General features: G+C 36.5%; 1 protein-coding gene across 1 annotated transcript in view; it reads right to left on the bottom strand.

Annotated features, from left to right (window-relative positions):
* CFAP47 (cilia and flagella associated protein 47) overlaps positions 1-27,550 on the bottom strand; it is a gene marked incomplete at both ends in the record, with an annotated part of 427,079 nt that overhangs the window by 143,354 nt on the left and 256,175 nt on the right. Inside the window, 3 exons of the mRNA XM_081278126.1 lie at positions 11,806-11,979; positions 12,559-12,702; positions 14,726-14,922. Coding sequence (XP_081134252.1) covers positions 11,806-11,979; positions 12,559-12,702; positions 14,726-14,922 — 515 coding nt within the window. The remainder of the gene's footprint in view (positions 1-11,805; positions 11,980-12,558; positions 12,703-14,725; positions 14,923-27,550) is intronic.

Genomic DNA, 27,550 nt, shown 5'->3' with positions numbered 1-27,550 from the left:
AATTATTCACTTTTAAAAGAAAAACAATCACAAAAATCCTATATATAGTGGAAAAAAATCTAAGAAGAGACATATTAAAAAATAGAATAAAGGAAATTAGTCTTACAGAAAACCAATGTTTATTTTGTACTGCTACTTTTATCAAGGTCATTGTTGCTTAGAAAATATAAATATCCTTTATAGGCCATGCACAAATTATTTATGGGTTAATTCTAGAAATCTACATTCATACATAATATGTGCCTACTAAAGTCCCTGCTTAGCTACTAGCTCAGTAGTCAGCAATGATTTGTCACAGGTTCTTTAAATGCCCTGAAACAATAAGTGTTCTACCCATTGCAAAGGAGCACTATATATATGTTTTGGTATACCATCAGCATTGAGGTAGTTTAAAACTCAGTTGTAGCTTTAATTTCCATTTCAAGAAGTACATTTATGTCAGCCAGAGGCAAAATACTTGGATGCCCTCATGTCTTTCTTGAACATGCACACACATATATATGCACATATAATGCACATATATATGATCTGCTTGACCCACAGGATATTTCAGAGGTTTTAAATTTTCCTAGTTATATTTCATGTTCCAGACACTCCTTTCAAGTTTTGAACCAAACTTTTATTGTTTGCTACTGTTACTGCAGTCTGGATACTATAATTTGAACAATTGTTGCCCAAGATTTTTTAACAAATACTCTAAACATAGGATCCTTTGATCAAACAAAACTCTGAGACAAGTCAAATGAGATAATACCTTGCTAGTGAGATGTTTCAAGGAAACTTTGAGAAAAGTCAAATAATGATCCATACACAATCTGCCTATTTTCTTGTTTGAAATGCCTCTGGTTTTAACTACTACTATAGTTGTTAAGATTGCAGAGCTGAGGGAGATAGGAGTAGATCAAGCTAAAAGCCACAAATCATTCTACTTTCACCATTATTTAGAGGTTTTTTTTTAAAATAAAAATTTACTCAGATTGTTTTACATCTTTAATTTCCAGATTTCTAAAAAATTTGATTTTGACAATTTTTTTTCCAGCGTAACCACTACTTTAAAGAAACAGGTTTACAAAACTCCCTGCACCACATTTTTGGAAGTCCCTCATTGCTTCTCTTCCTTATTGGGTAATTATTTTCTACTACTTTTTTGGTTTGATAACATTCCATAGCATTTTACCTATATGTCAACTAGGCTTCCTAAATTTTTATTTTCTCTCTCATATTGTTAGTCTCAATCTTCTATTTCAAACTGTTCCTGTAGAAATAAGAAAAAAACATGCATATTTTTAAAATATAAAATGGAGATTTACTCAGCCATAAACAAGAATGAAAGTATGTAATTTGCTAGAAAATGGCTGGAAGTGGAGAACATCATGCTGAGTGAAATAAGCCAGACTCAGAAAGTCAAGGTTATCTCTTTTATGTGGAAGCTAGAGAGAGGGGAAAAAAGACAAGATAAATAATAATCAAGAAATGTCAGGCAAACAATATAGAATGATATAAAATAAAAGGTAAAGAGAGTTAGAAGGCAGGTTAACAGTGTCAAACACTATAGGGATCTTCAGGCAGATCACCTGGGAAAGGAACTGTTCAAAGTCATAAGTGACCTCAGATGTAGTGATTGTTAACAGAGTATAGGAGCCACAAATGGACTGCCATGAAATAAGAAGTGATCATATAAATACTGTTCTTTCAAAAAGTTTAGCAATTATCAAAAATAAAGAGGATAGTAACTGAAGAAGGAATATGATTAGAGGGAAATTTTCTTTCATAATGGAAAAATTTAAGAATATAAGTTAAAGGAAATAATTTAACAAAGCTAAAAATATTGGAAGATGAAAAAGAAAAGGAAATAAAGTGAATAGACCTTTGAATGCATAGAAGTTAACTGCGTTTTACAGATGATGAATTAGAAGCATTTCAGTGGCTCCCCCAAAAGCAAGTATATAACAAAAACCACACACTATGGGGCCAAGGTCAATAATTAAATCAGGTCTAATGGATCTAAGAAGGCATAATCTTTGACACCAGATTGGCATCATATGAACTTAGTGCAGCAAGCTACTTTTAAATATACTTTTTTTTAACCATAAAATGTATACAAAATCAGCCAGTAACAGTTGCACATGCCTGTAATCCCAGCAGCTCCTAAGGCTGAGGCAGGAAGATTGCAAGTTCAAAGCCAGTCTCAGCAAAATCAAGGCACTAAGCAACTCAGTGAGACCCAGTCTCTAAATAAAATACAAAATAGAGCTGGGGATGTGGCTCAGTGGTTAAGAACCTATGGGTTCGAAAAAAGACACAAAGATGGCAGCGAAGGGAGTGCATCACCCCCGTGTGCCGCGTCACTGTGCGGGAGAAAGACGAGGTGAAACAGCTGAAGGCTGTCTTCTTGGGAAATTCCAGCGAAACTGAGGTGCTTCAGAATCTAGTAGAGGGATTTCCATAGTGCGAGGTTTGGCTGCGAGGGCTCAGACGCGGGCGATTTCTCCGCACAGAGGGTCGCATTGCCTGATCGGCGGATCGCCCCGCGGCTGGAGTCTGCGGTGCGCGCTGGGAAGCGGCGAGGTGCCGGAGCGGGGGTGCAGCGATGCAGATTCTGGGGGCTCCTGCCAGAGGTGTAATGGCCATGCTTAGTGCTGAGTTCTGGCTTTGAGACGGAGGAGAGAAGCAGTCCAGTTCGGTTCTCGACACCGGTCAGACCACAGAGGAGGATAGCAGCCGCCATCTTGGAGAGCTGATGGAATCATCCCTGTTTTCTACTGATCTCAGCTCATTCAGCCTCGGAACAGGTGATTTCAGGCTGGCATTTGCCTGCATCTCGCAGACAGATCGCTCAGGCTCAGGGCTAGAGAACCTGTGGAGAATACTCCTTGGGGCTCGCTCCTAGCAAAGCGTGCACCGAGCTCTGAGCGGCCGGGTTCTGGTTCCCGCAGCTGCTTTGGCCCAGGGCTGGGGAACCCGAGGAGACTGCGTATTGAAGCCAGCTCCTAGTGGAGCGTGCATCGAGCTCGAAGCGGCTGGGTTCTGACCCCCGGAACAGTTTTGGCCCAGGGCTGGGGAACACGCGGGGTCTGCGTCTTTGAGCCTGCTCCCAGAAGAGCGTGCACCGAGCTCGGAGAGCTTGGAGCGGCCGGGCTCTGGCTCCCGGAGCTGCTTTGGCCTAGGGCTGGGGAACCCGCGGAGATCGCTCCTTGGAGCCTGCTCCTAGCGGAGCGTGCACCGGGCTCAGAGAGGCCGGGTTCCGGCTCCTGGAGCAGCTTTGGCCCAGGGACGGGGACCCCCCGGTAACTGCTTCTCGGTCTGGGTCCTGCTGGGTGCAGTGGGGGCCAGAGGGGCAGAGGGGAGCTGCCGCCTGCACCCAGAACAGGCCAAGTGACCCGCCGGCATGGTATCACGACACCCCAACTGCAGCTGGGGCCGAAGAGAGTAGCCGCCTATGCCTGGAACAGGACCAGCCACCTGACGGCGCGGTAGCCAAGTCACCCCACTTGGAGTAGGGGCTGTGTAGAACCACCGTCTGAGCCTGCAAGGTAGGCAGACCTGAGACCCACTGGAAGGACAGGCCCGGTAGCCTGCCAGCGTGGTGGACACGTAGCACCGAGGCAGTCACGTCACACTGGTTGGAGTGGGGGTAGGCAGAGCCGCCGCCCGTGTCCAGAAAAGGCCCAGCGACCCGTTGGAGAGGCAGTCAGGTAGCCCCATTTGGAGTGGGGGCTGAGCAGAACTGCCGCCCGAGCCCGCAAGGTAGGCAGACCTGCGACCCACTGGCGGAACAGGCCTAGAGGCCTGCCAGCATGGTAGACACGGCACACCAATTGGAGTAGGGGCCAAGCAGAGCCGCCGCCCACATCCGGATCAGGACCAACGACCCGAGGGCGTGGTAGTTACATCACCACAATTGGAGTGGGGGCAGAGCAGAGCTGCCACCCGCGCCCGCAGGGTGGGCAGACCTGCGACCGACCAGCGTGGTAGACAGATCACTCTAATTAGAGGAGGAGCACAGCCACTACCCGCCCTGCAAGGGAGATTTTCCAACTATACAAGGGCAATATAAATAAATAGGGGGAAAATTTCAAAAACACAACAGTTTCACCAAGCAGAAAGAAACGCGAGCAATATGAAAAGACAAGAAAAGAAAGGACCACAAGCAATGCAGGTCAACTCAACTTTAGAAGAGGTAATAGCTGCAACAGATGGAATGTCAGATAAAGAGTTCAGGATATACATACTACAGATGATCTGGACTCTCAAGGAAGACATGAGACAGCAAAATCAGACAATGAAAGATCACTTTGACAAGGAACTACATAAACAAATCCAGGAAGCAAAAGATCAATTACACAGGGAGATAGAGGTAATAAAAAACAAACAAATAGAAATCCTAGAAATGCAGGAAGCAATAAACCAACTTAAAAACTCAATTGAGAATACTACCAGCAGAGTAGAACATTTAGAAGATAGAACATCAGACAATGAAGACAAAGTATTTCAACTTGAAAATAACATAGACAGCTCAGCAAGACTGCTAAGAAACCATGAGAAGAACATCCAAGAAATATGGGATAACATTAAAAGACCAAACTTAAGAGTCATTGGGATACAGGAAGGCACAGAGCTCCAAACCAAAGGAATAAACAATCTATTCAATGAAATAATACGAGAAAACTTCCCAGACTTGAAGAATGAGACAGAATCCCAAATCCTAGAAGCCTACAGGATGCCGAATGTGCAAAATCATAAGAGATCCACACCTAGACACATTATAATGAAGATGCCCAACATACAGAATAAGGAGAGAATTTTAAAAGCTACAAGAGAAAGGAAGCAGATTACATTTAGGGGTAAACCAATCAGGATAACAGCGGATCTCTCAACACAGACTCTGAAAGCTAGAAGATCCTGGAATAACATATTTCAAACACTGAAAGAAAATGGGTTCCAACCAAGAATTGTGTATCCGGCGAAATTAAGCTTCAGGATGGAAGATGAAATTAAAACCTTCCACGATAAACAAAAGTTAAAAGAATTCGCAGCTAGAAAACCATCTCTTCAAAAAATCCTTGGCAAAACATTACAGGAAGAGGAAATCGAAAATAACAATGAAAACCAACAGTGGGAGGTAGGACAGTAAAGGGGGGAAAGTAATCAAAGAGGAAAACAAATCAGGTTTAGTAACATTAATAAACAAATATGGCTGGAAGAACAAACCATATCTCAATAATAACCCTAAATGTTAATGGCTTAAACTCACCAATTAAGAGACACAGGCTAGTTGAATGGATCACAAAACAAGAGCCAACAATATGCTGCCTACAGGAGACGCATTTGATAGGAAAAGATATACATAGACTGAAGGTGAAAGGTTGGGAAAAATCATTCCACTCATATGGACTGCGGAAACAAGCAGGAGTGTCCATACTCATATCTAATAAAATAGATTTCAAGCCAAAGTTAATCAAAAGGGATAAAGAGGGACACTGCATACTGCTCAAGGGAACCATACACCAACAAGACATAACAATCATAAATATATATGCCCCAAACAATGGTGCAGCTATGTTCATCAAGCAAACTCTTCTCAAGTTCAAGAGTCTAATAGACCACCATACAATAATCATGGGAGACTTCAACATACCTCCCTCACCACTGGACAGATCTTCCAAACAAAAGTTAAATAAGGAAACGATAGAACTCAATAACACAATTAACAACCTACACTTAATTGACATATATAGAATATACCACCCAACATCAAGCAGTTACACTTTTTTCTCAGCAGCACATGAATCCTTCTCAAAAATAGATCATATATTATGTCACAGGGCAACTCTTAGACAATATAAAGGAGTAGAGATAATACCATGCATCCTATCTGATCATAATGGAATGAAACTGAAAATCAACGATAAAAGAAGGAAGGAAAAATCATGCATCACTTGGAGAATGAATAATAGGTTACTGAATGATCAATGGGTTTTAGAAGACATCAAGGAGGAAATTAAAAACTTCGTAGAGTTAAATGAAAACACAGACACAACATATCGGAAACTATGGGACACATTGAAAGCAGTTCTAAGAGGAAAATTCATTGCTTGGAGTTCATTCCTTAAAAAAAGAAAAAACCAAGAAATAAATGATCTCATACTTCATCACAAAATCCTAGAAAAAGAAGAGCAAAACAACAGCAAAAGAAGTAGAAGGCAAGAAATAATTAAAATCAGAGCTGAAATTAATGAAATCGAAACAAAAGAAACAATTGAAAAAATTGACAAAACTAAAAGTTGGTTCTTTGAAAAAATAAATAAAATCGACAGACCCTTAGCCATGCTAACGAAGAGAAGAAGAGAGAGAACTCAAATTACTAGCATACGGGATGAAAAAGGCAATATCACAACAGACACTTCCGAAATACAGAAGATAATCAGAAATTATTTTGAAGCCTTATACTCCAATAAAATAGAAGATAGTGAAGGCATAGATAAATTTCTTAAGTCATATGATCTGCCCAGATTGAGTCAGGAGGATATAGACAACCTAAATAGACCAATAACAATAGAGGAAATAGAAGAAACCATCAAAAACCTACCAACTAAGACAAGCCCAGGACCGGATGGGTATACAGCAGAGTTTTACAAAACCTTTAAAGAGGAACTAACACCAATACTTTTCAAGCTATTTCAGGAAATAGAAAAAGAGGGAGAACTTCCAAATACATTCTACGAGGCCAACATCACCCTGATGCCTGAACCAGACAAAGACACTTCAAAGAAAGAAAACTACAGACCAATATCTCTAATGAACCTAGAAGCAAAAATCCTCAATAAAATTCTGGCGAATCGGATTCAAAAACATATCAAAAAAATTATACACCATGATCAAGTAGGATTCATCCCTGGGATGCAAGGCTGGTTCAATATACGGAAATCAATAAATGTTATTCACCACATTAATAGACTTAAAAATAAGAACCATATGATCATCTCGATAGATGCAGAAAAAGCATTCGACAAAGTACAGCATCCCTTTATGTTCAAAACTCTAGAAAAATTAGGGATAACAGGATCATACCCCAACATTGTAAAAGCAATCTATGATAAGCCACAGGCCAGCATCATTCTGAATGGAGAAAAATTGAAGGCATTCCCTCTAAAATCTGGAACAAGACAGGGATGCCCTCTCTCACCACTTCTGTTCAACATAGTCCTCGAAACACTGGCCAGAGCAATTAGACAGACAAAAGAAATTAAAGGCATAAAAATAGGAAAAGAAGAACTTAAATTATCACTATTTGCAGATGACATGATTCTATACCTAGCAGACCCAAAAGGGTCTACAAAGAAACTATTAGAGCTAATAAATGAATTCAGCAAAGTGGCAGGATATAAAATCAACATGCATAAATCAAATGCATTCCTGTATATCAGCGACAAATCCTCTGAAACGGAAATGAGGACAACTACTCCATTCACAATATCCTCAAAAAAAAAAAATAAAATACTTGGGAATCAACCTAACAAAAGAGGTGAAAGACTTATACAATGAAAACTACAGAACCCTAAAGAGAGATATAGAAGAAGACCTTAGAAGATGGAAAAATATACCCTGTTCATGGATAGGCAGAACTAACATCATCAAAATGGCGATATTACCAAAAGTTCTCTATAAGTTCAATGCAATGCCAATCAAAATCCGACAGCATTTCTTATAGAAATAGATAAAACAATCATGAAATTCATAAGGAATAATAAAAGACCCAGAATAGCAAAAACAATGCTAAGCAGGAAGTGTGAATCAGGCAGTATAGCGATACCAGACTTCAAACTATACTACAGAGCAATAGTAACAAAAACAGCATGGTACTGGTACCAAAACAGGCGGGCGGACCAATGGTACAGAATAGAGGACACAGTAACCAATCCACAAAACTACAACTATCTTATATTTGATAAAGGGGCTAAAAGCATGCAATGGAGGAAGGATAGCATCTTCAACAAATGGTGCTGGGAAAACTGGAAATCCATTTGCATCAAAATGAAACTGAATCCCTTTCTCTCGCCATGCACAAAAGTTAAGTCAAAATGGATCAAGGAGCTTGATATCAAATCAGAGACTCTGCATCTGATAGAAGAAAAAGTTGGCTATGATCTACATACTGTGGGGTCGGGCTCCAAATTCCTCAATAGGACACCCATAGCACAAGAGTTAACAACTAGAATCAACAAATGGGACTTACTCAAACTAAAAAGTTTTTTCTCAGCAAAAGAAACAATAAGAGAGGTAAACAGGGAGCCTACATCCTGGGAACAAATCTTTACTCCACACAATTCAGACAGAGCCCTAATATCCAGAGTATACAAAGAACTCAAAAAATTAGACAATAAGATAACAAATAACCCAATCAACAAATGGGCCAAGGACCTGAACAGACACTTCTCAGAGGAGGACATACAATCAATTAATAAGTACATGAAAAAATGCTCACCATCGCTAGCAGTCAGAGAAATGCAAATCAAAACCACCCTAAGATACCATCTCACTCCAGTAAGTTTGGCAGCCATTATGAAGTCCAACAACAACAAGTGCTGGAGAGGATGCGGGGAAAAGGGTACACTTGTTCATTGCTGGTGGGACTGCAAATTGGTGCAGCCAATTTGGAAAGCAGTATGGAGATTTCTTGGAAAGCTGGGAATGGAACCACCATTTGACCCAGCTATTCCCCTTCTCGGTCTATTCCCTAAAGACCTAAAAAGAGTATGCTACAGGGACACTGCTACATTGATGTTCATAGCAGCACAATTCACGATAGCAAGCTTGTGGAACCAACCTAGACGCCCTTCAATAGATGAATGGATAAAAAAATGTGGCATTTATACACAATGGAGTATTACTCTGCATTAAAAAATGACAAAACCATAGAATTTGGAAGGAAATGGATGGCATTAGAGCAGATAATGCTAAGTGAAGCTAGCCAGTCCTTAAAAAACAAATGCCAAATGACTGCTTTGATATAAGGGGAGTAACCAAGGACAGGGTAGGGACGAAGAGCTTGAGAAGAAGATTAACATTAAACAGGGATGAGAGGTGGGAGGGAAAGGGAGTGAGAAGGGAAATTGCATGGAAATGGAAGGTGATCCTCAGGGTTATACAAAATTACATATAAGAGGAAATGAGGGGTAAGAGAAGAATAATACAAGTGGAAGAAATGATTTACAGTAGAGGGGGTAGAGAGAGAAATGGGGAGGGGAGGGGAGGGGAGGGGGGATAGTAGAGAATAGGATAGACAGCAGAATACATCAGACACTAGAATGGCAATATGTAAATCAATGGAAGTGTAACTGATGTGATACAGCAATCTGTATACGGGGTAAAAATGGGAGTTCATAACCCACTTGAATCAAACTGTGAAATATGATATATTAAGAACTATGTAATGTTTTGAACGACCAACAATAAAAAAAAAAAAGAACCTATGGGTTCAATCCCTAGTACAAAAAAAAGCACATAAAATCAACAATCCTCAAGGAAAGGCAAATAAAAATCACAATCAAATATCATCCCACACCTGTAAAGATGGCTACTATCAACAGGACAGGAGATAACAAGTGTTTGTGAATATGTGGGGCAAAAAGAATATTTCATGCTATTGGCGGGAATGTAAATTAGTACAGCCATTATGGAAAACAATATGGAAGTTCCTCAAAAAATTAAAAATAGAATTACTTTGTGATTTAGCAATCAACATTATTTCAGTATTATTTGTACAATAAAGTGATGAAAATATCACCACAGTTACTGTTGCCTATGATAATAATTTTATTAATTCCACTTTTATAATTAATCAGACAGTATAGTTAATATAGCATAAGTATTAGTTTTTAAAGTCACATCATTTTAAAAGTTCAATGATTATGAAGGATAAAATTAAATAAAAATATTATCTCTGTCATGAAACAAAATTCTATAATTTGGTTTCATCAAACTTTTGACAGGCTTCCTTGCTCATTAGTAAATTCTGGAAGTAGAAAAGAAGTGGTGCAAAAATCATGTTTTCTTTATTTATAGCCAATCCAAATAGTCATGAATTTTTTTCTTCTTCTTTCCTTCCCACTCTACCTATTTCCTTCCCTTCCCTTCCTTCCTTCCTTCCTCTCAGCTCCCCTTCCTTTCTCTCCTCTACCCTTCCCTCCAGGTTCCTCCATCCTTATTTCTTTATTTCAACCTTTCTTTTTCTTTCCTTTTGTTTTTCTTTCCTTTTTTTCTTCTAAATGCCACACATTATTTTTATCTATTCATTATACACTATTATGTATGTGCTAAATACTATGTTTTATGCCAGGTATAAAAATGTGGGTAAGATTTCTTTGTTCTCACAATGTATCATCTGGTGAGGAATAATAAATAGGTAATAGCAATATGAAGTAACAGGTATGACGGTAAGGCAGTACAAAAATTCTGTAGTGGCAGAAGACTGTTATCCAGGTTTATGAATAGGGAAAGGTTCTTGGAAAAAGTAGACTTTTAACCTTACAAGAGAGAATGAAAAGGTGTTAGATACAGATAAATGGAACATAGGAACTTGGGCAGAGAGTTCCAGGCAGCAGAAAAAGGAAATACTGTTAATAAAGGATTAAGTGTTGCTGGAGATACAGGTGGCAAGAGATAAAGTTAATTAAACATTTTGATGAGCAAAGGCAAGCCACTGAAGTAGGACTTGATCCTGAAGGTCAGAGAAGACATTGAAGGGTTTTAGCTGGGAATGAGCAGAAGAGATTTTCATTTAGAATATTCACTTCATTTATAATTCAGAAAGGAAAGAGAAAAACTAGGTGCATATATTTTAAGATTATTAAAAAAAAGTAGAAGACAAGCCCAGAGTTTCCAAACTTCTAAAGACCCTTCTAAAACTGAACTCATGCACCTAGAATGGGTAAATAGTTGATGTTTCTTTTGAGGAACATATTGGACACATATTTTGTAGATAAAAGTGGAGGCAGCAACTTCTTTCTTTTTCTTTCTCTCTCTCTCTCTCTCTCTCTCTCTCTCTCTCTCTCTCTCTCTTTCTTGGACTGAGGATTAAACAGAGGGTCTTGCACACCCAGTTCAGAGAATTTTATTTAGGGATTAGTATAAACAAATCAATGGAGGAGGGCAAAGTACAAGAACTTCATAAAATATAAGTATATGAGCAACTATGCACTTCTTGGATTTCAACTATTATTCATACTGGTAAACAATAGGATAGACTGTGCCTACAGATTGCACATCCAAAATTTTAAGGTTATTTCTAAAGTTGTTTGAAAACATCCTTTGTTATCATGCACCATTTCTTCAAGCAAAAATACATGCGACTGAAACAAGTGGTTTTTAATGTATTTTATGATTACATTCAAATACTTAAGTATGAATCTTGTTTGGTGCTAATTGAAATTAAAATGAGTAGTTGTGAACTAATAAAATGTAGAATTGTAAACATCTCCATAAATATCATTGTTTTACCTGATTAAATAAAGTGTTTAAAATTTTTCATGTAATTATTATTTTTTTAAAGAAATGATTTTTTTTAAAGACAGAGTGAGAGAGGAGAGAGAGTGAGAGAATTTTTAATATTTATTTTTTAGTTCTCGGCGGACACAACATCTTTGTTGGTATGTGGTGCTGAGGATCGAACCCGGGCCGCACGCATGCCAGGCGAGCGCGCTACGGCTTGAGCCACATCCCCAGCCCAATGTAATTATTATTTTAATAATAATTCAATATACATTCAGAATAAAATATTTTCAAATTAAAAAAAAAAAACCTTACCTTAAATGTTATGGTAGTCCTTGTATAATTAGGCACCATTATGGATTTATTTGTCACATTCCCCACTTCACAATCAACACTGATGTGTTCTAAGGCCAGTGGTTTTTTCCCAATCCCTTTTATGTCAAAGATGTGCTCCATACCATCTACTTCATTTTGTAGAATAAGTTTACCCTATGATGAACCAGCCAAAATCAACACTACAAGTCACAGTTCAATGCCAAACAACTTCAGCAATCCTATTCATCTTGAGTCTAATTAATAAAATGAGCTTCTGAGGAAATGTTAGCCATTGACTTTTCCAACTCATGTATAAATGCTTCTACTGAACAAATGAACTACTGGTGAAAAGCTTTTTATTTCTCTCTACTTTCCATAAATTATAGAATTTATATAGGCATTCTCATATTTAGCAATTTTATGCATGCTTACTTCCTTGTCAAAAAAATATTCTTAAGAAAAAATTTTCTGAGGTCTGAATTTTCTTAATGACTAAGAACAAAAGAAGTGATGATTTTACATTGTTTATGGTGTTGTGTAAAAATAATCCAGACATAAGTACAGATAACAGCATTTGACTTTCATAATATTTATCCCTTAAATAAAAGTATTAAAAGTTTCAAGCAAAAAATTATCAAATTTGTAGAAAATACAAACTGTTTGAAAAATGTTTTATTACCAATTAAAAAGACTAATATCACACATTGTTCATGTACATATTAATAATGGGGAAAAGAATCAGTAAATTCATACCATAATCTCACATTCCAAAATAGGTTTAAATGTGAGCGGGTATTGCACGGTTTCACCTGGTCCAACATATAAAATAGGAGGTCCATAAAACCATTCTCCTTCTATGTTAACTTGACATTTCCATTCAGTCTTTGTCTTATTACTCTAAAACATAAAACAAAGAGGTACAAAAATATCAGAAGGATGATGCTGATGAAGTTCAATTATATATTAATTCTTGGCACTTTTAATAAAAGTGTATATTGTATTTTTGTTATATTTCCTAAGAATCACAATTTGAAAATCATATTGTTAAGAATGACTATCAAAAATGTGAACAAAAGGCACAAGGAGGACTGCATGTTCTTTTTTTGTCACATAGAAACATTGTCTGATAGGCCTAACCAAGGATCATTGAATACTAGAGACATATTCCTTGTTGGACTTACTACTGTTAAATGGCAAAATTGTGTTGGAGGACAGAAATTTATGCCTAATTAAGGAAAATAAATGGTGTTCTGTTAGATTTCTCAGATAACAAAGATTACATATCTCATCAGAACAGATTTTTGTGCTTCCATCTGACTTTTGTTATGTCTTTAATAATTAAACAACCAAAAACCAATTTATCATGCTGAAAACCCAAAGTTCTTTACAATTACATTATCTACTTCAATGCTGGATTGTCACTTTGACTAATAGGTAGCCAAGTTGCAGCCAGCCATTTTTTTTCTCTATCCATGAACTCATTTAGTCAAATGTTAAAATCACAACAGAATTTGGAGCAAAGTGATCTGAGATTCCACAATTCAACTTGGAGAAGCCAGGAGCCACATTTTTTAGTTAGAGATTTAATGATAGGTTAAAGATATTAGAGTTGATTTTTGAAGCAAAAAGTGGTTGATCGTGTAACATTGGCCCACTTTACACTTTGAATATAGCCCTTGCTGCTCTGCCACTGCAACTTATGTTTAAAATGGACATGTTTCTTTCTCTTCCTCTCCCCCTGCTCCAACATAATCTCTCCCCCTCCTTAATTTCAGGGGAAACAGGATTACCTTTCCTCCCCATTTTAAGCAGATTTATCTCACTCACCATACAGGAAGGAAATAATCCAGACTTTGGGGATGGTACCAGAAGATCTCAGAAATGACTGTCTCCCAAATTAACAAGTGAATTACATCTCTAACAGAGAACAGGTGGAATATAGCCTTTGAATCACTCCTATAAAAGCCCCCTGTTCCTGCTGACGGGCAGAATCACAACCTTTGGGATAGGAGTCCCCCGTGCTTCTCCTTTGCCAGCAAAGCAATGAAACCTCTTTTTCCTTTATCTCAAAACCATGTCATCCCTATTGGGTTAGCATCAGGGACAAAGACCAATTTTCAGCAACAATCAGGTGATAACATTTACATTTAGAAAGGAACTCTAACATAAATGAGGAGAAATAATTGGCAATAGATAGTAAAATTAATCTGTAGTAATTCAAGGTGGGAGAACTGAGGGATATTTATTTAGGCAGTCATACCTCAATAAAACCCCAAAATATGCTACCTTGAAGATTGTTTCTTTAGAATATTATAAGATAGCTGTTGTGAGTATGAAAACCCAAAATATTCTACCCTGAAGATTATTTCTTCGGAATATTTCATGATAGCTATTCTGAGAAACTGAAGACATAATTAACTCGGAAAGACTGCCCTTTTATAAAATAAATTTACATCTATAAAGAAAATAAACAGTAGATGCATGCAGAGGCTTTTCTATCTGTTTTCTTATTTCTTCCTAGGAAAGATCTTTTGATAGGAAGTAGAGGTTGGGAATCAGACACCTGGCTCAGAAAGATAAAGACAAGTGGCTCTTACCTGGGAGACTTTATTTACATAATAAGACAATCCTTCTTCCCTGTGCACCCCCACCCCTCAACCTGAGTCAAGCACTGCCTCCCTTCTTCCTAGAAGCCCAAATTCCAATCCTTTTGTTTAGCTTCTATAACTATCTTTTCCATCTTTTATATTGTGTAGAGTTCTCTTATTCCTGAATGTTAATAAATTTATGTTTTCCCTGCTAATTTCTTTATTGTCAGTTAATTTTATAGAGTAATAGTATAAAATCTTCAGAGAAAAAAGGTAAATTTAAAACTCTACACAGAAATGAAGACAACTATTTTTAAAAAGTTTGCACTTACTATTGGAATATTCTGAACAAGGGGTTCAAATGCTGGTGTCTGGAACTCAAATTTGGCCTCTGGATATTCTTCATTTACCACACCTTCAACGCAATAGAGACGTACATCATACCTTGATGTCAACAAAATTTTACAAGGGTAGCGGCCAGGACTGAGAGGAGCAAATCGTAAAGGAACTGAAACACATCCATCAGCATCTGTCAAAATAATTTAAAATAGTTCAGTCATTTTAAATGGCATAATTCCTAAAATTCATTTTGATAAGTAGTAATATTATTTTTAAATTGCCTCGTACAACTTAGAATAGACTACATTTTACTGAAGACATACACCACACCTAAATCTCCAGGGCTTATCATCCAAGTTTATTTACGAATGAGAGAATATATCTTGTATAAATTGGAGGACAGTCTGCTCCATAAGTTCACTCAGGGCCCCATGCTTAAAAAGATACCACTGTCTTGCTGCTGTATTATCAGGATCAACTCTGTACACTGGTGGACAGATCAGGGGAGAGGAATCTGCTCAAAGGCTTTTCAGTGCTTAGCCCCAAATCAATATATATTACATTATAATTATATGTGTGTGTATGTAAATAAAATCACACTTCATGTTTGAGTTGCAGGAAGAAAGATAATTGGGTGGGTGTGCAAGTGGCCAGGATCCAGCCATCCTGTGCTGTCATTTTCTAGTGCAAAACTCTGAGGAGTCCAAGAATTATAAGTTCAAAAAACTTGGTCTTCAAGGTTGGTATACAGTTCTTTTTGCCAAGGGGAAATAATAAAATGTTTTCTACCTAAAAGTGTGTTCATTTGATTTATGACTTCAAAAATTTAGACAGGTGGTATGTGGGCTTCCATTTGTAATTTTGAATTGGGTATTATAGATGTTAGGGACAAGCAGGATCTGTCCCTTCCAGCCTTACCCTACTCAGGTGTAGATTATTTGGGCCTTAGCTTTTCATTTCATTTTACCCCCTTTTTCCAAATGGAAAGGGAAGGGGAGTAGAGATGGGAGTTAATATACTAAAAATGAATAACCAACACTAACTGAATGCCTACTAAATGAGAACTTTCCATATATCCCCATTTGATACCCACAACCATATTGAAAAGATACATATTACCTACAATATTCAAATAGGACACCTGACATTCACTAGGGTCAAGTGAATTACTGAAGGTTACATAATTTGAGAATACGGTGGGTAGTTGAAAAGATGTTTGACAAATCTCATAAAATAATGAAAATAAGGGGGTTTTGTTGTTTTCTTGTTTGGCAAAGGGTAAAATCCAGGGCCTTGGAAATGCTAGGCAACTGTTCTACACAGAGCTATACCCCTAACCTTTGCTACTCTTTCTTTACAGGTGATATTTACAACTGCAGCAGTTGCCACAATTCTATAGTTAAAGATAACCAAATATATTTAATTTACCAGATTATAGTTACTAAAGAAAATAAATGAGTATGAAGAATATCTTGAAAGAATACTTAATTTTATATAACTTGGACTATTGGAAATAATTAGTGTGATCTACATATCTGTAAATAACCCATAAAAATGTACAGTGCTCAACTCCTAGAGTTGTTCATGGTTGAGACAATAAGTCAATACTGCACTTTTGGTCAGCTATCACTGCAGAAATATCCTCAAAGTTTGTGGTTTGAACAACAAACTTAATTGCTCCTGGTTCTTTGGAGTGAGCTTATATGGGACAGCTTTTCTATTCCATGTGGTACTGGATAGATATCAGTGTATCATAGTTAGGTATTCTGTCCATGAGCTCTCTAATCTTTTATGAGCTGCATCCAAATTTTTTTTTCTCTTTGTTTCTACATCTAATAAAAAATTAAATTAATTAATTTATTTATTTTAATTAGGTATATATAACAGCAGAATAAATTTTGATTCATTGTATCTTTCCACATTTAAAAAAAATTTGTTGTTTTAGATGGATAGCGTGTCTTTATTTTATTTGTTTATTTTTATGTGGTGCTGAAGATTGAACCCAGTGCCTCACATGTGCAAGGCAAGCGCTCTGCCACTGAGCTACAGCCCCAGCCCATCTTTCCACATTTTTATTGGTACATTACAGGTGTACATAATGATGGGATTTGTTGTTGCATATTCGTACTTGCACAGAATATAACAATATAATTTTGCCAATATCACTCCCCAGCATTGACTTCCCTCCTCCTCCTGCCCCTCTGGTACTTTTCCCTGTACTGATCTTTCTTTGGTTTTCATGATATAACCTCATCACCTTCCTTTTCCTAACTCCCACATATGAGAGAAAACATACAACCCTTGACCTTCTCAGTTTGGCTTATTTCATTTAACATAATTGTCTCAAGTTCCAACCATTCTCATGAAAATGACAGAATTTCATTTTTCTTTATGGCTGAACAAAACTCCATTGTGTGTGTGTGTGTGTGTGCGTGTGTGTGTGTGCGTGTGTGTGTGTATATATATATATATATATATATATATATATATATATATATATACACGCACATTTTATTTATCCATTTATTTGTTGATAGACACCTAGGCTGGTTCCATAGTTTGGCTGTTGTGAATTGTGCAGCTATAAAAATGGGTATGAATGTATCTTTATAGTATGATGACTTTCATTGTTTAGGATAAAGACCAAGATTGGTGTAGTTGAGTCATATGGTGATTCCATGCCTAGCCTTTTGAGGAACCTCCACACTTATTTCCATAATAGTTGTACTAATTTATAATCCAACCAATAGTATAAAGCTGTTTATTTTTCTCCACATCCTCTTTAGCATTTATTATTGTTTGTATTCTTCATGACTACCATTCTGTCTGGTGTGAGGTTAAATTTCAGTGTAGTTTTGTTTTGCATTTCCTAATTACCAGCAATGTTAATTTTTTTCATATATTTGTTGGTAATTTGTATTTATTCTTTTGAGAAGTACCTGTTTAATTCATTTGCCCATCTATTAACTGGGTTATTTGGCTTTTTGTTGTTAAGTTTTTCGAGTTCTTTCTGTCAGAAGAGTAGCTAGCAAAGATTTTCTCCCGTTCTGTAGGTTCTATCTTCACATTTATAATTGTTTCCTTTGCTGTGCAGAAGCTTTTCAATTTGATGTTGTCCCATTTAATAACTCCTGGCATTATTTCCTGAGCTTTAGGGTTCCTACTGAGAAAGTCTATGCCTATATCTGGAGTGTTGATCCTACATTTCTCCTAGGAGTTGCATACTTTCTGGTTTAATTCCTGGTCTTCAATCCATTTTGAGTTGATTTTTATGCAGGGTGAGAGATAAAGATCTAGTTTCATTCTTCTACATATGGATGACCAGTTTTCTGGGCAGCATTTGTTAAAAAGGCTGTGTTATCTCCAATGTATCTTTTTGTAGTTGTATATGGACATCATGCCTTTATTTTATTTGTTTATTTTTATGTGGTGCTAAAGATAGAACCCAGTGCCTTACAAATGCAAGGCAAGTGCTCTGCTGCTGAGCTACAGCCCCAGCCTCAAACTTTTACTCATGTTTAAAAAATTTTTTTGTAGTACTGGGTACTGAACCCAGGGCCTTGCAGATGTTAGGCAAACACTCTACTGAGCCACTTCCCGAGCATGCTTAACTACCTTATCTTAACTGCAAAGGAAAATACAAATGTGAAACTATCTGGTAATATGAAAATGGTGAAATCAATCTCAGAATTAATTTTGTTTTCTAGTTGGGTTCCTCACATTTTTGTTTTTGAAACTAGGGATTGAATCCAGAGGTGCTTTACCTCTGGGCTACATCCCCAGTCCTTTTCACTTTTTACTGATTTATTTATTTATTTTATTTTGGGGGGATACCAGGGATTGAACTCAGGAGCACTTGACCACTGAGCCACATCCCCAGCCCTATTTTGTATTTTATTTAGAGACAAGATCTTAGTGAGTTAATTAGCACCTTGCCTTTGCTGAGATTGGCTTTGAATTTGCAATGCTCCTGCCTCAGCCTCTGGAGCTGCTGAGATTACAGGAATGCGCCACTATGCCCAACCTTCATCTCTTATTTTGTGACAAGGTCTCACTAAGTTTTGGAGGGTCTTGCTAAATTGCTGAGGATGGCCTTGAACTATGATCTTCCTGCCTTGGCTCCATGTCACTGGGATTGCCAGGGCTCCAGGCTCTCATTTACATTTTGTGACCTTGGCAAACAAAGTATTTTTTTAGAAATTCTTAATCAGCTTACATTAATGAGTGGTATTTGAGCAATAACTTTCTAACACTATTTTTTTTAACTTAGAGATACTGAGAACTGTATCTTACACATAATCCCAACATATAAAATATGTGAAGCTAGGGTTTATGTGGTTGAAGCAAAATGAGAGCCTGAAGCTTCCATTAATTGAAGTAGATTCCTAATAGACAAACCAAAGCACTTGAGAAGAATTTGAAGAATACAATTTGATTAACTCATTTTTTATTTTTCCTGTTCTAATTTGCCATGATTATATGAAAACATATCAAACATATGGAAGAGATTAAATTGCTCATTCTCTCCTATAGTTAAGCTTTTAGGTATATTATTAGCAAACAATAATCACAAGCTCTCATTTCAGAAAATGAGCTAACAAGAGTAAATAATTCCTGGGCAGGATAATGTACACCTATAATCCCAGTGACTGGGGAGGCTGATGCAAGAGGACTGCCAAGTTTGAGCCAGCCTGGAAAATTTGGTGAGATCCTATCCCAAATTAAAATATAAAAAGGGCTGGGAATGTAGCTCAGTGGTAGAGTGCAGCTGGGTTCATTCCCTAGTATAACACCCCCCCACACACCCACACATACATACACACAGTAGTTATATTCATCATATGTTAACTTATATAAATAAAATTTTAAAATATTAATTATAAATAAATATATAAATGATTATATTTTCAGGGATTTTTTTTTGGTTGACCTACAACTGGAAAGTTTTTTTCTATTTTTTATATATATATATATATATATATATATATATATATATATATATATATATATATATTAAAAACTACATTCATTACAATTTTCCCTGTTTTATTACTTTATTATATTATTAAAGGCATATGAGAATCTGCCTCACAAATACTCTAGTGAAGCAAATGATATGTTAACAACTGCTCATTACTGAGTTTCCTCATTTAATAATAAAAGCATGAAATATGATCATAGACTCCGTGTGAAAATAAAAGGATCCAACAACTAAAAATTTTACAGTATGCTTGATTTATTTTCTAAAAAATTTTCATTAGTATAAATGTAGTTTAATATCATCCACTGAGGAAAAGCCATTCTGTGAATAAAATAACAATAATTTAAAATGATAAAAAACCTATACTAATTATCAACTAATTTAATTTTTGAAATGTTAGTCAACTTTGGCTGGGGGTATAGTTCAGTAATAGATTCCTTGCTTACCATGAGTAAAGCCCTAGATTCAATCCCCTGCACCACATAAAAAATACTACATGTATATTACATAGACATATAAAATATATATACTTTCCTTTTCTATCACCGGAAAAAAATCTAAACTAATAGTTAGGGGTGAAAAGACAGAGATAGGGAGAGAGATAAGAAAATAAGGATGATAAAATTAAATGAGAGAATCCAAGAAGGAAAACTAAGTATTTATGTTTGTGATGTAAAGAGAATGGCATAAATGTGACACTTTTTTTTTTTTTTGGATGCCAGGGATTAAACCCAGGGGCACTTAATCACTGAACCACACCCCTAGCTCTTTTGTCTATTTTATTTAGAGATAAGGTGAGGTCTCACTGAGTTGCATAGGGCCTCATTAAGTTATTGAGGCTGGCTTGGAACTCTTAATCCTTCTGTCCCCCAAGCTGCTGGGATTACAGACATGTGCCACCACATCTGGCAAATGTGACACTTTTTTTTTTCTTTTTATGGTTCTGGGGATTGAACCCAATTCCTTGTGCATGAGAAGTAAGCAGTCTACCAACTGAGCTATATCCCCAACCCAAATGTGACATTTTTTAACTGACAAATCCCCAATGGCAAGAATACTGGAAATGCCTCCCCATAAAGTTTGTTAAGTGTACATAAGCAGGGAAAACTAGTATGCAGTTCCCTGTTTGACTTTGCTGAAAATTACAACTACACATTCTCCCAGGTTTCTTAAAGCTTAAGAAAAAAAAAAAAAAAGGCCACAGAGAAATGTCAAAATGTTGTAGTACATAAATGGTAAGGATTGTCAGTTATGTCAGCATAGCCAAGTAAGACTTAATAAATATAGAAAAGCCTAATCTTATTAAATTTGTTGTTCAAATCTAGTAGGGCTTCACTAATTTTCTGTCTGCTTGATCTATCAATTATTGAAATAAGTATAATACGTTCTCCCACTGTCATTGAGAATTTCTTCATTTCCTCTTTTATATTTGTTGCTTTATTTTATATATTTTGAGTATATGTGATTAGATGGAAATAAGTTCCCAACTGTTTTCTAGGTTGGACTTTCACTTTTTAATTAAGTAATGCATTTATTTGCCTAAATGTGTGTTTATTCTAATATTAATGTATCAATTACAGCTATATTTTGATTAATAAATACCTGACATAAATTTCTGGATATTTTATCATGTAATTTTATGAATTGTATAAAGCTCTATTTTCCATTGTGAAAATATAAACTTTTATATCTTAGTCTGTCTATATTTATTGTGATTAATGATATTGAAGTTGCCTAATGGGTTAACTTGTCCTCTGCAATTTATCCTTTACAAACTGACTTTTTTCCTTTTTTAAAAAAATCTTGTCGACCCAGAATAGCAAAAACAATGCTAAGCAGGAAGTGTGAATCAGGCGGTATAGCGATAGCAGACTTCAAACTATACTACAGAGCAATAGTAACAAAAACAGCATGGTACTGCTACCAAAACAAGCGGGTGGACCAATGGTACAGAATAGAGGACACAGAAACCAATCCACAAAACTACAACTATCTTATATTTGATAAAGGGGCTAAAAGCATGCAATGGAGGAAGGATAGCATCTTCAACAATTGGTGCTGGGAAAACTGGAAATCCATATGCAACAAAACGAAACTGAATCCCTTTCTCTCGCCATGCACAAAAAAGTTAAGTCAAAATGGATCAAGGAGCTTGATATCAAATCAGAGACTCTGCGTCTGATAGAAGAAAAAGTTGGCTCCGATCTACATATTGTGGGGTCAGGCTCCAAATTCCTTAATAGGACACCCATAGCACAAGAGTTAAAAACAAGAATAAACAAATGGGACTTACTTGAACTAAAAAGTTTTTTCTCAGCAAGAGAAACAATAAGAGAGGTAAATAGGGAGCCTACATCCTGGGAACAAATCTTTACTCCTCACACTTCAGATAGAGCCCTAATATCCAGAGTATACAAAGAACTCAAAAAATTAGACAATAAGACAACAAATAACCCAATCAACAAATGGGCCAAGGACCTGAACAGACACTTCACAGAGGAGGACATACAATCAATCAATAAGTACATGAAAAAAAATGCTCACCATCTCTAGCAGTCAGAGAAATGCAAATCAAAACCACCCTAAGATACCATCTCACTCCAGTAAGATTGGCAGCCATTATGAAGTCAAACAACAACAAGTGCTGGCGAGGATGTGGGGAAAAGGGTACACTTGTTCATTGTTGGTGGGACTGCAAATTGGTGCAGCCAATTTGGAAAGCAGTATGGAGATTTCTTGGAAAGCTGGGAATGGAACCACCATTTGACCCAGCTATTCCCCTTCTCGGTCTATTCCCTAAAGACCTAAAAAGAGCATGCTACAGGGACACTGCTACATCGATGTTCATAGCAGCACAATTCACAATAGCAAGACTGTGGAACCAACCTAGATGCCCTTCAATAGACGAATGGATTAAAAAATGTGGCATTTATACACAATGGAGTATTACTCTGCATTAAAAAATGACAAAATCATAGAATTTGGAGGGAACTGGATGGCATTAGAGCAGATTATGCTAAGTGAAGCTAGCCAATCCCTAAAAAACAAATGCCAAATGTCTTCTTTGATATAAGGAGAGTAACTAAGAACAGAGTAGGGATAAAGAGCATGAGAAGAAGATTAACATTAAACAGGGATGAGAGGTGGGAGGGAAAGGGAGAGAGAAGGGAAATTGCATGGAAATGGAAGGAGACCCTCAGGGTTATACAAAATTACATACAAGAGGAAGTGAGGGGTAAGGGAAAAACAATACAAGGGGGAGAAATGAATTAAAGTAGAGGGGGTAGAGAGAGAAGAGGGGAGGGGAGGGGAGGGGAGGGGGGATAGTAGAGGATAGGAAAGGCAGCAGAATACAACAGACACTAGTATGGCAATATGTAAATCAATGGAAGTGTAACTGATGTGATTCTGCAATCTATATACGGGGTAAATATGGGAGTTCATAACCCACTTGAATCAAAGTGTGAAATATGATATATCAAGAACTATGTAATGTTTTGAACAACCAACAATAAAAATCAAAAAAAAATCTTTTCCCTGTATTCTAAATTTTAAAGGAAAGTCACGTATAAATGAAAGTATTAATTGTTACAGTCAGCTACAATTGGTGGAAAAAGGTTTTGAGAAACATTGGTGATGAGATGTTATAATCTGTAATCTTTCTTTAGAGTTACAGAACTCAGAACATCTGGTGACTTTTAGACATCATTAGAATGTGCATGAAAGATATGGACCACTGCTCGATTAATGATTACTATAGTATCCACCTATTTGTGGCTAAAAGTATACTTCCTTAATTTTCCTATATAAGCTCTTTGATTGGAGTTGTTAGCTAAGATGATCCTTAAGATATAGTCTGGCCAATTTATGATCAGATTACTAATCATAAAGTTCTTTCCCTGCTACTGCCTTGCCTTTGGACTAATTGGCTTCCATCATGCAGTAAGCAAGCAAATGGAACCTTTTGTGCAGTGACAATACATGTTTATTATAGCATCTTATTTTGTGTCTCTCTTTACCACATCCTTTCCCTACTTCATCTGTGTTCCCATATTTTAAAAAAAATTTAGTTGTTGATGGACTTTTATTTCATTTATTTATTTATATATGGTGCTGAGAATCGAACTCAGTGCCTTACATATGCTAGGCAAGAACTCTACCACTGAGCCACAACCCCAGCCCCCCATGTTTTTATTAGATTCATCAAGTTTTCTTTATTTCCTTTTATGCCACTACAGGTTTAAAAATTATGCATTCTATCTCATAGTTTTGGGTTATCCCAAATTTCAATATTCATACTTCATTTAAAAATATTTTAAAAGAGTTCAACCCTGGTTCCCCCAAATCTAAGAACCTTACATGTCTATAATGACAATAAATCCTTCCTTATATAGTTGTCTAGTAATTGAGTTTAGTTCATTTTTATAACAACTGAATTATTCATTCTATAGTCAGTGCTCATGGGATTTATCCACATTTACTGATTATTTTATTAACTAATGTGCTTAGATTCTAAACTACTCTGAATTCAATTTAATTTAACTATAAGTAGATCTTAAATTTGTTGCTAGCAAATTACTTTGAGTTTTAAGTTGTCTCAATTTCTTTGTTAGGTTGCAATGGTTAGGTTTCATCCTGACTCTTGAATGATATTTTACTAGAATATAAAATGCTATACTGACAGTTCATTTGCATCAGCACCATAGATATACAATCTTTTTTTTTCTAATGTTACTGTTGGTAATTCTGGCTGCAGCATAATTTTTGTTCCTTTGCAAAATGGTCTGTTCTTTTCCTCCTATTACTTCTCAGAATTTCTCTTGTCTTTGCTATTCTATTATCTCACTATACAACCTTATCTGTATGAATTTAGGTGTCCCTCTATTGTCTTCTGACATCCTAAAAATATTTCTGCCACTTCTTTTCTCTTTTGCTCCTAGAAATAGAGATTTGTCATTCCTAAATGTTCACCCCTACATGTCTTATTCTCCTTTCATTTTCCAGTAATCTCTTAGACATAAATGTGGAGATAGTTGAATGTACATCCCTTGGACCAATTTCCTCCATCAAACAAGTATCCATCTATTAAATGTAGATCAGATATATCCAATTGCAATTTTCTAATAATTCAGAGGAAAATTTCCACCATGGAAAATCTCTTTATCTTCTGGTTAATTGACAACTTTATTTCTACCAAAAACATGCGCCATAACTCACTTGAATGCTTCCTATCTCTGCCACCACCATCACTACCAGGTATACAAGTCAGAGACTGTACAGCCTTGATAGGATAATGTTCCTCTACATTTTTCCCCTAATGGTTGTACTTATTGAGTCCAGGGGGGTTTGTTTCCTCAGGAGGAATGCAAAAGAGAAATGTCAATAGAGTGCCACAGTAATACACAAAGCAAGACTCATTCCACATTCATTCATTAGAAAAAAAATCATTTTAAACACCTACTATGTGCTAGGAGGTATGCAATGAGGAGGCAGATTCCTGACTTTCTAGTAGGTGCAAGTAATACATTTTTGAGGAAAAAGATGATCATGGGGTAGACTGTTTCCTCTCTATACCTAAATTATGTTTTAATTGGGCTTGAGTCGACAGAGGCCATTAAATGTGTTTTTCAATCTGGCCACATCAGCTTAGTAATTAGGGGGAATTCCTCATAGGATTCATATAAATAGCTGGCTGCTATCTTTCCTTTCTATTGCTGTTTAATATTTGAATTTCTGAATGTATTCATGGATCATTTAATGGAAAATTAAGAGAGAGCCTATCAAGGAGTGCTAGCATGCCAGCATTTAGTTAAAGTTGTGGGTTTTTTTCATATATAATTTTCTAAGAAGATAAAATTTCCAAAAGAAAAGAACTGAAATAAGATTTCACTTTCTAATTAACCCCTCCATGGGGATAGAAGCAAGGGATTGCCGACAGCAAATTAACTTTGTGCTTTGCATTTTCATTTCTGAATACCATAAACTTTCTCTAATTGTCTTGTATTAAAAATCAACTCTTTTTGAACAGAGTTGGTTTGTAAGTTCTTGCTGATTGATTTACTAAGTGTGCAAATTAGTTTGAATGAGCTGTGAGCAAGCCAATAAACAGTATGTTCTCTAGGACTTAAACTAGGGGAAAAGGCTTATAAAATTTCTGATTAAATGCTTCTCTAAATGTATTATTGCAGAGCATATGTTCACTGTTGAAGACCTAATAGAAAGAAAAACTATTTTAAAGTTCACATTTCTTTTACTTGTGGGCTCTGTGTCCAGAGATTAAAAATGAAAAAAAAAGTTAAAATGAGTTATTTATCAGACTGAAAATATATTATATTAAAGCTAAAATGATAAAGAATATATTAAGTCTTAGAAATAACAATTATGGCACGCCTGTAATCCCAGAGGCTCAGGAGGCTGAGGCAGGATTGCAAGTTCAAAACCCACCTTAGCAACAGCGAGGCACTAAGCAACTCAGTGAGACTCTGTCTGTAAATAAAATACAAAATAGGGCTGGGGATGTGGCTCAGTGGGCAAATGCCCCTGAGTTCCATCCCTAGTACCAAAAAAAAAAATCATATTTAAATTGTTATATTAAATTATTTGTCTTAAGATGTATTATTTTAATAATACAAGACACAATATTGTCTTACTGATGGCATGGTATGAAGTAACAGCCTGGAGTGGGTAGAAAATCCAAATGTTAGAACATGATGTAGACTGGCAACTGAATAAGCTATAGACTCTGAACGTGAGAGGACAGATGTTGGGGCTCAAAGAATAATACTACCAGAATAGGATGCTTTTTTAGCATGTTGAGCAACTTGAGCTAAAGAAAATTAAAAGGCCTTAAAAGCACTTTTGCTCCTCTCATTCCAAAAGCAGGGAAGAGCTTTCTCTGGAATTCTCATTTGCATTAAGGGAACACAATTTCCTTCCACCCCACACTGAAATCCCATTTTCTGACTCAGAAAAGAAGACAAATATAACCACACCTGGAGCTGGATGGACTTCTATTATAAGGTAATATCTATCTCTTAGGCTCATTCAAATTCTAAAGATAATCTTTTACAAGCTCATCTCTGTCTTTAGGACTATTCATTCCCCATTCTTTTCTTCCCCAATAGAAAAGGGATATAGAAATTTGTGAACAATATTAAGGGAGTGGGTAATCATACTCCTGTGTTTTTTTTTCCCTATTTGCATGCTAATAAATTTGTATGCCTTTTCTTCTTCATAATATTTATCAATTTATTTCAATGAATCTGGAGAGGGCAAAGGGAAAATTTCCTTTTGTCCTTTCTCAGATATGGGAAGGCAACCAAGAGAGAAACTTATCAGTTATCACTGGGATAATCAAAAGTAGGAAGTAAGCATATAATCAGGCAAGTGGCACAGAGAAAAGAGAAAATAGATACAGCTGATGTCAAGCCAGTTTCATAGTTAAGAAAGACCTAGGATTTCAAATTGAGTTTGAGGGGGCCTAGGTTTGGCAGGAATAATAAACCAAAATCTGAGAAGGAGCCTGGCAGGAACAAACCAGGATTTAAGAAATAAAGTAGAAACTTATTCCAGGATGCTGAGAAATAAGACAGAGAGTGATGCATTATAAGGATGAAGTCATGTAAAAGGGGAGCCAGGGCTATAAGACCTAGCATCAGATTGGTATGCACAACCCTCAAGTATGACACAAGGCTGGTACTAAGCACATATCAGGCTTCAGATTACACTCCTGAGATGAAAATTGACTTGGGGATTGGGATGGAACTTCTCAATAGGGATGACATCAGGAAGGGAAAGAAATTGGAAATTTTCTATATTCAATGCTACTGAAAGTGTA

Source organism: Spermophilus citellus, assembly GCF_964194105.1.
Source record: "Spermophilus citellus genome assembly, chromosome: X".
NCBI classification, from domain to species: domain Eukaryota; kingdom Metazoa; phylum Chordata; class Mammalia; order Rodentia; family Sciuridae; genus Spermophilus; species Spermophilus citellus.
The sequence above is the reverse complement of the archived record's forward strand: the minus strand, read 5'-3'. Positions and strand labels throughout refer to the sequence as shown.